The sequence below is a fragment of the Drosophila takahashii genome, chromosome 3R, assembly GCF_030179915.1.
Source record: "Drosophila takahashii strain IR98-3 E-12201 chromosome 3R, DtakHiC1v2, whole genome shotgun sequence".
NCBI lineage: Eukaryota > Metazoa > Arthropoda > Insecta > Diptera > Drosophilidae > Drosophila > Drosophila takahashii.
This window is the reverse complement of record NC_091681.1, coordinates 9,405,287-9,418,815: the sequence shown is the minus strand read 5'-3', so window position 1 is coordinate 9,418,815 and position 13,529 is coordinate 9,405,287. Positions and strand designations below refer to the sequence as shown.

General features: G+C 42.1%; 3 protein-coding genes across 3 annotated transcripts; 1 reads left to right on the top strand and 2 right to left on the bottom strand.

Moving 5' to 3' along the window:
* Positions 1–88: 88 nt before the first annotated feature.
* LOC108066137 (ubiquitin domain-containing protein 1) lies at positions 89–3,353 on the top strand. Its single transcript, XM_017154524.3, has 5 exons — positions 89–248; positions 375–497; positions 563–812; positions 1,735–1,975; positions 2,134–3,353. The coding sequence occupies exons 2-5, from the start codon at positions 413–415 to the stop codon at positions 2,305–2,307; spliced, it is 750 nt and encodes a 249-aa protein (XP_017010013.1). The 5' UTR covers positions 89–248; positions 375–412; the 3' UTR covers positions 2,308–3,353.
* A 1,052-nt stretch (positions 3,354–4,405) lies between these two features.
* On the bottom strand, positions 4,406–6,578 carry Or83a (Odorant receptor 83a). The gene is made up of 4 exons (XM_017154399.3): positions 6,001–6,578; positions 5,746–5,945; positions 4,541–5,087; positions 4,406–4,465 (listed from the first exon to the last, which is right to left on the bottom strand). Exons 1-4 carry the CDS (start codon positions 6,559–6,561, stop codon positions 4,406–4,408), a joined length of 1,368 nt encoding a protein of 455 aa, XP_017009888.2. The 5' UTR covers positions 6,562–6,578.
* Positions 6,579–8,008: 1,430 nt separating this feature from the next.
* On the bottom strand, positions 8,009–9,333 carry LOC108066149 (alpha-tocopherol transfer protein-like). Its single transcript, XM_044394785.1, has 2 exons — positions 9,029–9,333; positions 8,009–8,860 (listed from the first exon to the last, which is right to left on the bottom strand). Exons 1-2 carry the CDS (start codon positions 9,331–9,333, stop codon positions 8,239–8,241), a joined length of 927 nt encoding a protein of 308 aa, XP_044250720.1. The 3' UTR covers positions 8,009–8,238.
* Between the last annotated feature and the right edge of the window lie 4,196 nt (positions 9,334–13,529).

Below are 13,529 nucleotides of genomic sequence, written 5' to 3'. Positions count from 1 at the left end.
ACCAGTCGTCAAATAATCAAGGTATATCGTTTCCGGTATATTTCAGAAATCTTCGTGGCATTTTTAGTGCCATTCGGCCGCAGCATATCTTGGCGCTACCGCTGCGGTCACACTGGTCGTGTCGCACAAATAAAATAATAAAAGAAAAGCAGAAGGCAAAATAAACAGCCGACCCGATAACTGAGCACAAAAATAAGGCGTACGTAGTATAGACGAGCAGGCAAACAAGGCGGCTGTGCGGGGCGGAGGTGAGTATCCGATACTCCCAGATTCGGAGAATTCCACTTTCCGGAACTGGTGTACGTACATACGTGACCTCCGGATGCGAGCATGCACAAATAAGTATATATATCTATATATATGCCGCCCGACAGATCCTTCTTACCGGAGCGGAGTGGAGCTGAGCGTGACAATGGGCGCCTGTGTGTGTCGCATGAACCCCGACAACGAGACGATGAGCGTCTCCTCGGCGAGCATCTCGCGTCCGGCCAGCGCAGGTGAGTGGCCTTCGAAGTGCCTCCTATATGCACACATGTATATCATTCATCTATATCGACTGCAGGCATTGCCATGGGCGCTGCGCGCAAGAACCGACCGCTCTGCCACGAGACCATCCGGTGGCGGTCCGACGTCCCACTCACCGAGGGGCAGCTGAGGTCGAAGCGGGACGAGTTCTGGGACACGGCGCCGGCCTTCGATGGCCGCAAGGAGATCTGGGATGCGCTGCGGGCGGCCACCAACGCGGCCGAGGGCCTCGACTTTCAGATGGCGCAGGCCATCCTGGACGGGGCCAATGTCTCAGTCCCGAATGGGTGAGTTGGTCCTTACGAACTAGAACCCTGGACGAATCGATATTACCCGATTTACAGATGACTCGGTTTTTTTGTCAGTGATAAAATAGTTTAAATGTTTGAACTTCTCATGTAAGCAGCTCCTTTAATTTAAAAGGTTTAAAAAATTACTTACTTATTTTTTTAAAAAGCATTTCGTTTACCCTTCGCATAATGTAGACTGAAGAACTTGACATTCGGATATTCACAATTTGTATTACAAATCCGACAAAGTCCCTAATGACACGGCATGCTAATTGCCATCGTCTAGAAAATCAATAATGTATATGGTGATTTCACATGGCCATAACTCCATTAATGCATGACAGCGATTTGCTGGTGTCCTTTGCTGGACACCACGAGGGTATCATAAATTTGTGATGAGCACTTGTCCGGAGAGTTGAAAACGTACTAGAAATAGCGGGGCTATGGAAAATCGTAAACCAGAAATATAAAAAAAACTCGAAATTATTAATTGTATAGCAAAGTTTTAAGCTGAATTATTTATTAATGTAAATAATTTACAGCAATCACTTTTATTTAGTAGAGTATTTGAGCCGTCGACCACACACCACAACTTTCTCGCGCTAACGTTTTTATTAGACATCGATTTTTGACTGACACTCCGGCACTTCCGCGCCTCGGACTGCAGACCATATTTATTTAAATGCAGCGCTGACCTTTCCACCACTTTCGGTGTTGCATGCACCAGTGTCCTTGATGAAGGGTCCCTACGTAATTCCGTTGTTATCTCTTGGCCTATCAGACTTGGCCCACTTGGCATTGAATCATTAGCATTAGGCTCAATGGAGTGACAAATTTTTTTTTGGGCTGGCTGGGGATTTTCGATAAGATAGTGATAGTGGATGGCCCACCTGGTTACTAACCACTGTTATTTCCGCAGCTACCTCACAGAATGCTACGATGAGCTGGGCACCCAGTACAAGGTGCCCATTTACTGTCTGTCATATCCCATAAATATCGTCAAGGAGGAGAACGGACGCGACTCGCCTGCCGAATACTCTGAGCCAGTGGATGGCGGAACCGAGATCTTTCTGAAGCTGCGCATATCATCGACCATGAGTGATGTTAAGCTGCCGGTGTACTCCAAGGACACCGTGGGGCAGTGCAAAAAGAAGCTTCAGGTGAGTCCAGTAGTCAAACCATTTATCGATTATTATTTTAACTTTCCCAGTTGAGTACAAGGCAGTATAGTACTCGGTTTTAAATGCACCAATTATACCCATACTTTTTCTTCAGATTTAATATATTTTTCAATTTATCCTTATATGAAACTTCTTAGGCCGCCGAGGCTGTCGACGCCTGTTGCCAGAGATGGTTCTACAGCGGCAAGTTGCTGGGCGACAAGGTGCCCATCGACGAGTGCAGCATACACCAGGGCTACGTGGTGCAGGTTATTGTGAACACAGAGCACTACAACCACGACAATAGCACGAGTACGGCGCATGCCAGCTAGCGGCGCAGTCAACTCCCACTAGTCAACAGCAATAGCAACAGCAAGGAGCCACGACAGCAGCCGCAGGATCAGCAGCAGCAGCAGCAGCAACAACTTTTGGCCAAAGCGGGCAGCGGCATTCGAGGGAGAAGGACTGCCATATACTCAGTTCACAGCACAAGGAACCTTAAGGGGAATGTACAGCAAACACCAGAGCATCAGCGGGTACAACAGCAACAGCATACTCATTGCATTTATCAAAATAAGCAACAATTGCAAATTGTAGCTCTGTCTGCCTTGTTGCTGTTGCTGTTGTTGTGGCTGCTCGCCTTGTTATGCTTTGTTTAATATATCTATATATAAAATATGAAACAAAAGATCGAAACCGAGTTGCTGAGGAAGGGAAATCGGAATGGGAAATGATTATAAGATACATAAATTATAAACCTACATATATTTTTTTGATAATAATTACTTGATAATAATGCAACTGATTTAGGCGGTCTACAAAGCATATACTGTCCACTGTATATGGAACCTGCTGTATTGAGCATTGTAACCGAAATTTTCTCGGGCACTCGTCTATTGAAAAACTGAAAAATGTGTAAATTTTTATAAAAACCAAAATGAAAGGCCTCTATTAACTAATTGTAAGCAAGTGCTAGATCATTTGCCTAATGTACATGTAATGTAAAAATAAACAAGAACTGTAGTATTTGGCCGCAATAGAAAGCATGCAACAAACAATTTTTGATACTGTACAAAATGCCAATCACAATATTATGAAAGTGAACATAATTGTGACAAAACCCAGAGAAAACACAAATTGTTAAGCAAATTACTTGCTCAAATGTAGTTAACACGAATGAGGGGAACACATCGCGAGAACAGAGATGGAGTGCGAGGTAGGGAGTTGAAGAGTTAACCCAAGTACCTTATAAATGTATATGATTTAATTTGCTTTTAGAGTCAATAATTTATCTCTCAAGCACATCAATTTCTTGTATAATTTCTTTAATAAATTCGGTATGGTCAAATGGCCGTTTTAAGTGCGCTGAACTACAAAACGCATTTATTCCGGGGGAACATGAATTATCTAACTCAAATGAATCTACTTACTTAACCACTGATGAGGCTGAAAGCAGCGACAGTCTAAAGGCTTTGGACGTTTATTGATTTAATAGCGAATACAGATTGTTGATAATATAAAGAAGCCCCTTTTAATTCAGAATCGCTTTGTTTTTAATGAAATATACGATATATTTAAAAAATAAATTCGAACATTTATAACACAGTGCAACATGAAAAATGTAACCGCAATTCTGATTTCATGGGCGGAAAGAACTTATCGAAATAAGCTAAAACCCATTTGGGTTTCTCTGGCTTAGCTCGCGTTTACCTATTATAGCGAGTTAAAGTTTTACATATAAAATTTATTTGTAACGGCCATATCTTGTGAACCGATTAAAATTTCACTATCACGTCTTCAGTGATTATGTAGCTATGAACCCAAGGAACTAAATTGACAAATGATTCTTGCGAAGACGTACACCTAGCGCGTTAAAAATAGAAAAATTTGTCAAATTTGTTTTTTAACGCGCTAGGTGCATTAGGTGCTAAGTGAGCAAGAGTCATTTGTCAATTTAGATCCTTGGGTTCATAGCTACATAATCACTGAAGACGTGATAGTGAAATTTTAATCGGTTCACAAGATATGGCCGTTACAAATAAATTTTATATGTAAAACTTTAACTCGCTATAATAGGTAAACGCGAGCTAAGCCAGAGAAACCCAAATGGGTTTTAGCTTATTTCGATGAGTTCTTTCCGCCCATGAAATCAGAATTGCGGTTACATTTTATAACCCTAAAAATGTTGCACAGTGTAAGTAAAGCCATTCAACAAATCGTTTCAGTATAAGTGACCGAATATATTCCAATTACGGCGTTATTTTAACATTTCTTAAAATTTTCAAAATGTCCGTGCATGAAGATATCTGTAACGCACTGTGCGAGAGTGTTATTGCCAAAGTTGAAACAAAAAGCAAATAAAGAACTATTGTGCTATTTATTTATAATGATTTGCATACTTTATTATACTTAAAATATATGAACTATTTTCTAGCCTCGTGAATCCATCTTTTGCAGTAAGGTGAGAAACGAAAAGGCAGTAGTAATAGTCTGGAAAATGGATTGAATATATAAAAGGGGTAATAAAAAAGCCAACCGGACTCCTTAAACTGTTATTCAACGCACCCCTCTAAATCTTTCCACGTTTAGATTGGTTATTTTTCCGGCAGTTAGTTGAAACTGCCGACGGGAATTCAGCATGAAGAATAGGTAATCACTGCGAACCTCCTTTAAATGACGCTGCCATGGACTTCGCCACAGGGCCTCACCGCATCGCTGACTATTCTGGAAAACGATGTCGGCAAAATAACAGATTATAAAGAGCTCGTACAGTACCAGTAGCAAGTACTGTCCCAGGGAGACCATCCGCATGAAGGAGTTGGCCGTTGTGCTCTTCGTAGACACAAATGCTACCAGGCACATGAGGAAAGTGACTTCACCGATTTTCACAAACCATATAGGACTGTAGAATCGCTCCATTTTCTTTAGAGCTGCCACTATATAACGATGGTGCTGTATGCAACGTACGAAAGACTGCCGAAATGCAGTGACAAAATCTCGTGAGGTTTCTGCTGTTGGTTGTAGAAGTTCTTGTAGAGGTGTCTGCTCTTCCAGTGAATATGCATATTGACTGGGCTCAGCATCGGACACAGATTGCTCAGCTTGTAGTTGTCTGTGAATGGATCATTTATTTAAAATAAGCATATACTCAAGCCATTCGATTTAATTTAATTCGTTGCAATGGTTAATAAAATTTGGTAAATTTCTTTGAATGGTCAGATACTTAGCTCTTTCTAATGTGAGAGCATACTAAAAGATAGGATAAACTTTATTTGAATTACACACTTTCCTTCAAGCAAAGAAAACTTAATATACCAAAATTATATTTTGAAACAAGAGAGAACGCTATTGTCGGGTTGGTGTCCCGACTATCTAATACTCGTCATTGATTGCGCATAACTTTTAAATGAATGGTCAGATTTGAAAAATGTCTTCTACATTTCGATAGGTATTTATGAACACTATAAAATTGCATTTATACGTTTTTAAAATCTTAAAAGATGAGGCCGCCAGACACTTTTCATCTTTTCATCTTTTCATCTTATGTGGGCGTTTGAGGGGGCGTGGTTTGGCTGAAACAAACTTGCGCTGCGTAGGAAGCCAAAGAATATTTGTGGGAAATCTCAACCCTCTAGCTTTTGTAGTTTCCGTGATCTCAGCGTTCATACGGACGGACAGACAGACGGACAGACTGTTACATACATACCTGTTACATACTTTTACACGAATACAATATACCCTTTTACTCCACGAGTAACGGGTATAATTACCTCAGCTCTGCCATATTTGCTCCCATCAGCACATAGCTTGTGGCCAGTACATTCTTAAGACTGCAAAAGAGCACATCGTATTGTCCTGATATTAGGACACAGAGCACCATATGCAGTCCACTCGAGGAGGCAAATGAAGCCGCCACTTGGATCTGGCCCATCGCCTGAAGGAAGAACACTACCTCATAGACAATCGGTTGCTAAAGATGGCATAATTAATTGAATTGTATTTATTAATTGAAACTCTCAACTTGCCGTGTAATCGAAGGGATACCAACAGGCTAGGGGCAGGCTCTTGTCTCTATAGGCTATGGGAAGGGCCAGCCAGAAAATGGTGCCAATATAACAACAGTACACATAGGTTTTGATCCACAGCTTGGACATCCGATAGGACTCTGCCATTGTAACATAGCTGAAGCCGACGGCAGAACGCGGCACATACTGGTCATTGATGTTGGACAGGATTTCATTCAGCAATCCTGGCCTGAACCGACGAAAGTAGAGCTTCATGGCAATGGTCCACAAGTAAATGATAGTTTGAATCAAGCAGTTGACGAAGAAGTCCAAGTCGCCTTGGCCGTAATTAATGTAGATGGTGCAAATGAACAAAGCAGCGATATGCACCGATACAAAGTAGTTGAAGAGTTCGTAGAGCAAGTCGCAGACTCGGACCAGATGGGCCAGGCATCCCGATCCCTTGACGTAATATCCAAACGGATACATGGCCGCTATGCACATGGTTTGTCTTACGAATACGAAAAGATCACGACGCTTGGAGTCGTCTTTGACCTTGTCTTCCTTGACTTTGCTATGCATTGCTTTCAAAAAGTTAATCAGAACTTCACCTCTTAGACTCGCTCTTTTATAGGCTAGTTGTTACTTGCCGCAAATCGGAAAAGTTTTCAATTATATGGCCACAACTAAATAAACTTTAAATTACACGTTGCAAGAGGCCAACACCAAAATGTGTCTTTTGATTATCATAAAATGAATAAATTATAGACACTACAATTTAATATGAGTTTCTGGTGGAAAAAGTTCTAAACTGTTTGTTTGATTTAAATAACTATATTTATAAATAAGAGGGTAATTTTCCACACTGAAATCGTCCAAAAATACTGATAAACTATGACCGATGAACTGGCTAGACAATTTGCAGAGATTTCTATAATCTCATGGTACAAATCTCTCTTAAGTGCCATTACTGATCACGTTATTGCCAATAATGACTGCTGCAGAACCTACAGAGACGAGGAAGAACAGCAGACTATGAATCTTCCAGAGTTATCATTTCTACTGAGATAAACCTTGAGGTGTAACTTATTTGCTTAGTTACAAAATATGACTGCGTATCGACTGAATTATGTAGAAAGGCTTCGCCGATTTTTACCAAGACATTTTTACTTCAGAGTTGGCCAACAGAAGTGAGCTGTTAGTTTTGAGAAGTTTGGCAACTAGGCCTTACAAATCATAACGCCACTTGACCACCCAGCCATTCAAACGAGTTCTTTGCAATTCCCCAGCTGGCGGACCATCAATTCCAAATAAACCCTGCCGTCGAGAGAGGAAAAGCGCTTTACATTGAAACCCAGTTGACCATGTCCGAGGAGTCGTGACTGCGATATGTTGGCAGCACTTGATTTCGTACGCCGAAATGCGCACACAACAATGGACGGAACCAATATGTCGAAGGAATAAGTCAGCCGGGAGGAATGCGCCCTGGTGCCTCATTTTCCTCCTTCCGCCCACTGAAATGCGACAAGTTTCCCTTTCCGTTGATCAATGTGCATGTTGCACACAAAGTGGCGACATGCGACTGCGACGAGTGGAATATGTGGGTCTGCCTGTGTATTCTCGGTGCATTGTGGCAGATGCAATCAAGCATCGGGCACCCACTGCTCGCTACGCCCTCACCCCCCAGCCAGGGTCATTATTTTAATGGGGCGTTCGTGGAGAAACGATTCCTCCTTTGGCATCCATTCTTCAACTACTTCATTGCATGTTGAACCGAGCGAGGACATTTTCTCTGATTAATTTATTCCTTAATTTGATGTGTTCTCGTTGCTAAAGCTCGAAATAAAAATATTTGGAAATTGTTCTTAAAATATTTTTTAGTTGTTTATGGACACTTTATAGAACTTATTAAAAAATGGGTACATCAACTAAGTACATATAATATTTACTTTTTCATACCAATTTTATACGATTTTATAGCATATGCTATTGATATGCAACCCCCGCCTTTACAGTGAAACCAATTCAGTTTATTTTTTATTCACTCCTTAATATGCTGCTGTACTTTATTATTTTAATTACTGCAATGTACTGGTAATATAAAGATAGATTAACAATGGGTTCTGGCGAGAGAATGAAGCAATTAAGCAAGAGTCATGCAGACGAGCTTGGACTAATCAAATGAGCGGCTGATATAAACGGTTAGACAAGCTGGATGAGGTCGCAGGACCTGGATTCTGGATGCGGGATCCTGTGGCCCTAGTCGATGTTCAGCTGGCGGAAGGTGCCCTCCATGCCGAACAGATCGTCGCTGGTCTTGGGGGCGCCTGGACGCAGGGACTCGTTGGCCTTCTTGTCTTCCTGGTCCTTGAACCACTGGGTGTTGTCGACCAGCTTCTGCTTCCACCACTGGTTCAGCTCGACCACGTTGCCGGCCTTGCCGCCGTACTCGTTGGGCAGAAGGTCGCGGGGCACCACCTTGTAGAGGCTCTCCACGTCGTTGTGGAAGGTGATGCGGCTGCGGATCTTCTCCTTCACGAACGGCTTCACGAAGTTGAAGATGGTGTCCACCAGCGGCGAGATGTTGATCACGTGCACCTCCTTCACCTTCACCGGATACGCCTCCTGCACGGCGATCAGGAACTTCTTCACCACGGTGGGCGAGAATTTGGCAAAGTGGGCGGCGCTGGCCACCGACGCGTCCAGGATGAAGATGTCGCCGGCGATGCCGACGCTCTCCTCCGCCAGGCGGACGTCCCCGATCATCAGGGCCACCTTCATGGCGTCCAGGATGTGGTGGGGCTGGAAGTCGCAGTCGATGCCCCGGATGAACGTGATGCGGCGTCCGTTCGGCGTGATCCCCGGGAGAGTGGGGCAGTGTCTGTCAAGGAGATGGAGATGGGATATTTACACACCATATTTATAAGGTATATAAACTCTATTCTATCTTTCTAATGATCTATTATGTTATATGATATACAATGTGAAATTTACACTATTCATATATATATGTTTTAAATCAAATTGCTATTTATTTTGCTATACTCACACATAGTCCAGCACGATATTGAGTTCCTCACGGTTGATATCCCGGTTGGAGAAGAACTCGGGCACCGCGTTGCGCATGGTGTAGTACATGTCCAGCTTCTTCTTCACCTTCTCCAGGCTGAACTTGCAGCCGCGCAGGAAGGTCGTGAGGCGCATGTCGTCCATGTCCTTGGGCAGGTGGGGCTGCGTCTCCAGCCACTCGCGGATCAGCTTGATGTCGCGCTCAATGTCTGCGGGATCCTCTGGCTCGCGGAGCTCCTCGCGGATGCTCACGCGCTGGTCGGGTGTGGGGTGTAGCATCATCATCTGGGGAGAGCAGGGGTATTGGAGGAATTAAAATATATCTACGTATTTTAGTTATAAAGAAGACCTTGCTTGGAATTAGTATAATAACCATGAGCTCTCCGGGTAAAACAATGAAATTGCAACCCCCATTCTTCGCTGGCTATTTCGCCACACTTTTTAATACGCAATACGAAATAATCAGATATTTTTGACATTTTAATTGCGCGCTTTCAAAACGCTGGCCGTTCGTAGGTCTTGCGGTCACACGTCACTGCCTGGATTCATTAGCATGGGCTGTGGCCAAATATGCATTACTTGGGCCCGCCCCTCATCAGGTGTATTTATATAGATATAGCACCGAGAGCAGGGGCCTGAAGTTTGCGTAAGGGCCAAAACAAAGTCAGCTGACATCGACCTCAAAAAGCGTTCGTGGCCCTTCTGTTTCGGGTTTCAAGCGATCTGCCCTATAAGGCGGCATATATATTTGTAAATAATAATGTGAGTCTGGGCAAATGAAGAAAAGTGACTTGGAGATAGTCATGCCTGACAGTTAGTACAATAAATGGTTACTGTATATTTTGGCTTAAACGCTCGCTGCTTTGTTTGCGCTCATTGGGGCGTACTTATGGCCCAGCTTTTAATAGCTCTTGTTTGTTTACTTTTGTTTTTAAATCTTACTTGGTGATGCGTGAATTATCTTTATTTTTGCCATGAGGTAATTGACATTAAGAGGGGAATGATTGATTATACTTACTGAAAATACTACACGTACAGAATTTGATTAGGCAACATTAGGAGTAGGCAACACAACAAAGTCGGCTGCAACAAATGGGCTATTTGAATCCGAATTTGCAACACCGCACACACAGCGAGCTCATTGGGGTCAAGCAGAGCTGGTGGAGGAAAATCTCTCGAAATGCGCCAGAGTCTGATTGGGGGATTGGATGTGGTCTCAGCCAGCTTGCAATGCAACCACAGTTGCTGCTGCAGTTGCAACCTGCAACCTGTTAGAATTGCAATCACCGCCGGTGGACTGGAGGAGGCTCGGCCACACTCAAATTGCTGTGTGTGCACACTCCTATGGTTTTTCTTTTTCTTCTTTTTTGCGCTAATGGCCGCTGCGGCTATTGCAAATTTTTCTTCTGGCCTGCAACTCTATTGCAAATATTGCGAAAATCTTCAGCAAAACAAAACAGCGCGAAACACAACGATTCGAAAATCAAGCGGCCAAGACTCAAGAAAAATAGGCACAAAACGGGTTTTATTAACTTATTTTTCTGTTTTCGGTCGCTTGGCTCCAGTTAAAGTGCTTTCGGTTTCTGTCTCTCTCGGCCTTTGTCTTTTGCTCCTTCATCTCATCTGTCCCGCTCCAGACCATTTGACGTCGTTACAATAATTCTGTTTGCCCATTTGTTTTGTAATGCTTTTTTTGAAGAATTTCGGCAACGATTGCGGGTAGCATTTAAGTGGTTTAGGAAATGGTTAGTAAACAAGAGGTTTACAAGAAAAATGGGAAGAGCTTAAAATGCTCAATGTTGATAGGGAACATTTAGTTCGTTAAAGTGATTCAGTGTTTTCTAATGTATATTAGGCGCTATTATATCATATTATGGGTAAGGTCAAAGTTTAACTCTATGGCTTTCTTGAACAAATAGTTTTGTACTCTCTAAATATACCACGAGTTCTTATTGGTTTCTAAATATTATAATAATAAATTATTTAATTTCGTTCGTTATATTATTATATTCATTGCATGGCACACATAAATTAATTTTTTAAAATCCTTTCTTGATTTCGATCAATGAACTCGGCACCCTAAACATTCCGAAAATATTTTCCGTTTATTATGCATTATTTAAAGATTCCAACAACCATTGTTGGACCACATAAATCGCCTTCTTCATTATTCCCTGCCATTCAAATTGAGTTATTCGCGCAATCTCAAGTCAAGTTATTGTCCCCTTGTCAAATTTATGGCTCTCCGTTGGTTGGATCACAGAAGTCCTCAACTTCTTTTGTATTTCTGGAATTCAACACATGATTTGCACACTTTATCGCGAATTTTTCGGCACACTAATTTAAATTCCAGGCGTTGTCCTATGTCAACAGCCCCCAGAAATGTGAACTCAATGTTTGGGCGGTAGTTCTTATGGCATGGGATGGCTCACCTTGGTCAGAGGTAATCCTTTAGGTTATATATCCAACGGACAACGCGGCGTATGATGAATAGCTCACAACCGAAGCGCTCAAGACGGTAACAGAAACTGAATGTCTGCAAACACGTTTCGAATGACTTAAATACCCGCCGACTCCGAAAACGAAGAGATCCGAGGTCTGACGATCGCTCTTCGGGCCGCGCGATGAAAGAAAACCGAAAGCCGTAAAACAGATCATGCCATGAAAATCGGTCAAAGAGAAAAATGCACGCGCCGGCTCCTCGGAAGGGGAGGAGCGGAAAGGAAGTCGGCGGCTGGCCATTTGCGCAAGACAGGTTCAATGAGCGGCGCGGAGTAACCACGCTCCACCGCCGATCGTCCAGATGTAGCTATTCCCCTCAGGTATTACCATTACCAGACAGCAGTGCCGAAAAGTATCTTTAGCACCTGCGACTCTGTAAAGTGATAAGCAAAAGTTCGTGTCCTCAGTCTTTTGTTCTGCCCCATTTCAACACCTCCGAAATGATCCACTGCCTAAGTTCGTGTCCTCAGTCTTTTGTTCATCACCCCGAGACCATTCAGAAGTTCGTTTCCTCAGTCCTTTGTTCCGCAGCCTCCGGGTGAAAAGCTGATTGCGCCACGCCCCCCGAAAAGCAGCAGTCACACATCGAAGTGCGTGCCAAATGCTAGTTATTAACTTTCGAACGGTCGTGTGTGTGGGCCAATCTATCGGCTCGGGATTGCATTAGTCGCTGCTTTGCTGAAATGATTTCTGTCATAATTGTTTCTTTATACTTTTTCGACATTTCACAATTAAGCAATTTAGTGCACATGGAATCGGCGCTGGATTCGCCGTCGTGCCTCTTACTAAGCAGCCGCGAGTCGTTGAACTTGCCGGCCGTTTCCTCATTTTCATTTAAATGAAAATGAACATTTTCCATAACTTTGTCTTGGTCCGCGTTGCGTTTTGCTCGTGTTGCTTTTATTTTCCTTTTTTGCCTTTTTGTTGGTTTTTATTGTTCCAGCTAGCTGATTGCCAGCAATTATCGTCGCCCGATGCGGGAAAAGGCGCGGCAGGAGGGGGCGGAAGATACCGACTTTGACTTTGCATGCATTGAACTTGGCTTGCCCTTTTCTAAAGCAAACAATGCGAGACGCGGCCAATGTGGCAATAAACATCGAACCGAATGCAAAACCAATATTGCCAACTAACCAAAGGCGGTGGCGTCGATAAAATGTTAAGACATAGATATTTGCAGATTCTTGCCATTTCTCATCGAATCGTATGGTGATTATACCATTTTAGGTCTAACATTAACTTATATTAAATTATTTTTTATCAAGGAATATTTAAAAGCTGATACAATTAATACCTTAAATTCAAAGAAGTCCTTATCCCCGTACACCTTTATTTTTTAAGCGTGTTAATCTATCTCTTTGATTAACGTAAACAGCAAAGTCAAAGTCGACCTTTATGTTAATATTCAACAATTTAACTTTCTTATTTCGTAAAAATATTTTGTTTTTGTCAAGTCGAGCCTAAACTTTAAATAATTAATTTTTTTAGGCGTTTCTTTTACTTGTATTTTAAAAAATTTTAAAAATTAAAATTAGTTTAAAACAGAGTTTTATTGAACCTCGGTTCTTATTTTAAAATTCAGTTTCATGTGGTATTTTGAAATCAAGGTATTTTGAAATCAACCTCCAATGTACATTATTAATTTGTAATGTAAAGTAAGTAACAAATCTTAGGGAAAATGGTTCTAGATTAAAACTTTAAAACGATTAGAAATTGGGATCGGCATAAAACTCTGTTTCCCATCAAAATGTTTTCTTAAGTCACAAAAATTATAACTAATTCATTTTTAAAAGGTTAATCTATTGGTCGCTTCAATTTCTCTATTACTCATTGACACCAAGAAACGGCAATTGCTGAAAACAATAGAATTATGTAAACCAAACAGGTAATGAGCTTAGGACTCTATAAAAATGTCATTAACAGAGCCGCTTGTTAAAAATGTATGGTATGTTGGTATGTTAATGACTCTATTCGTGTAGCGC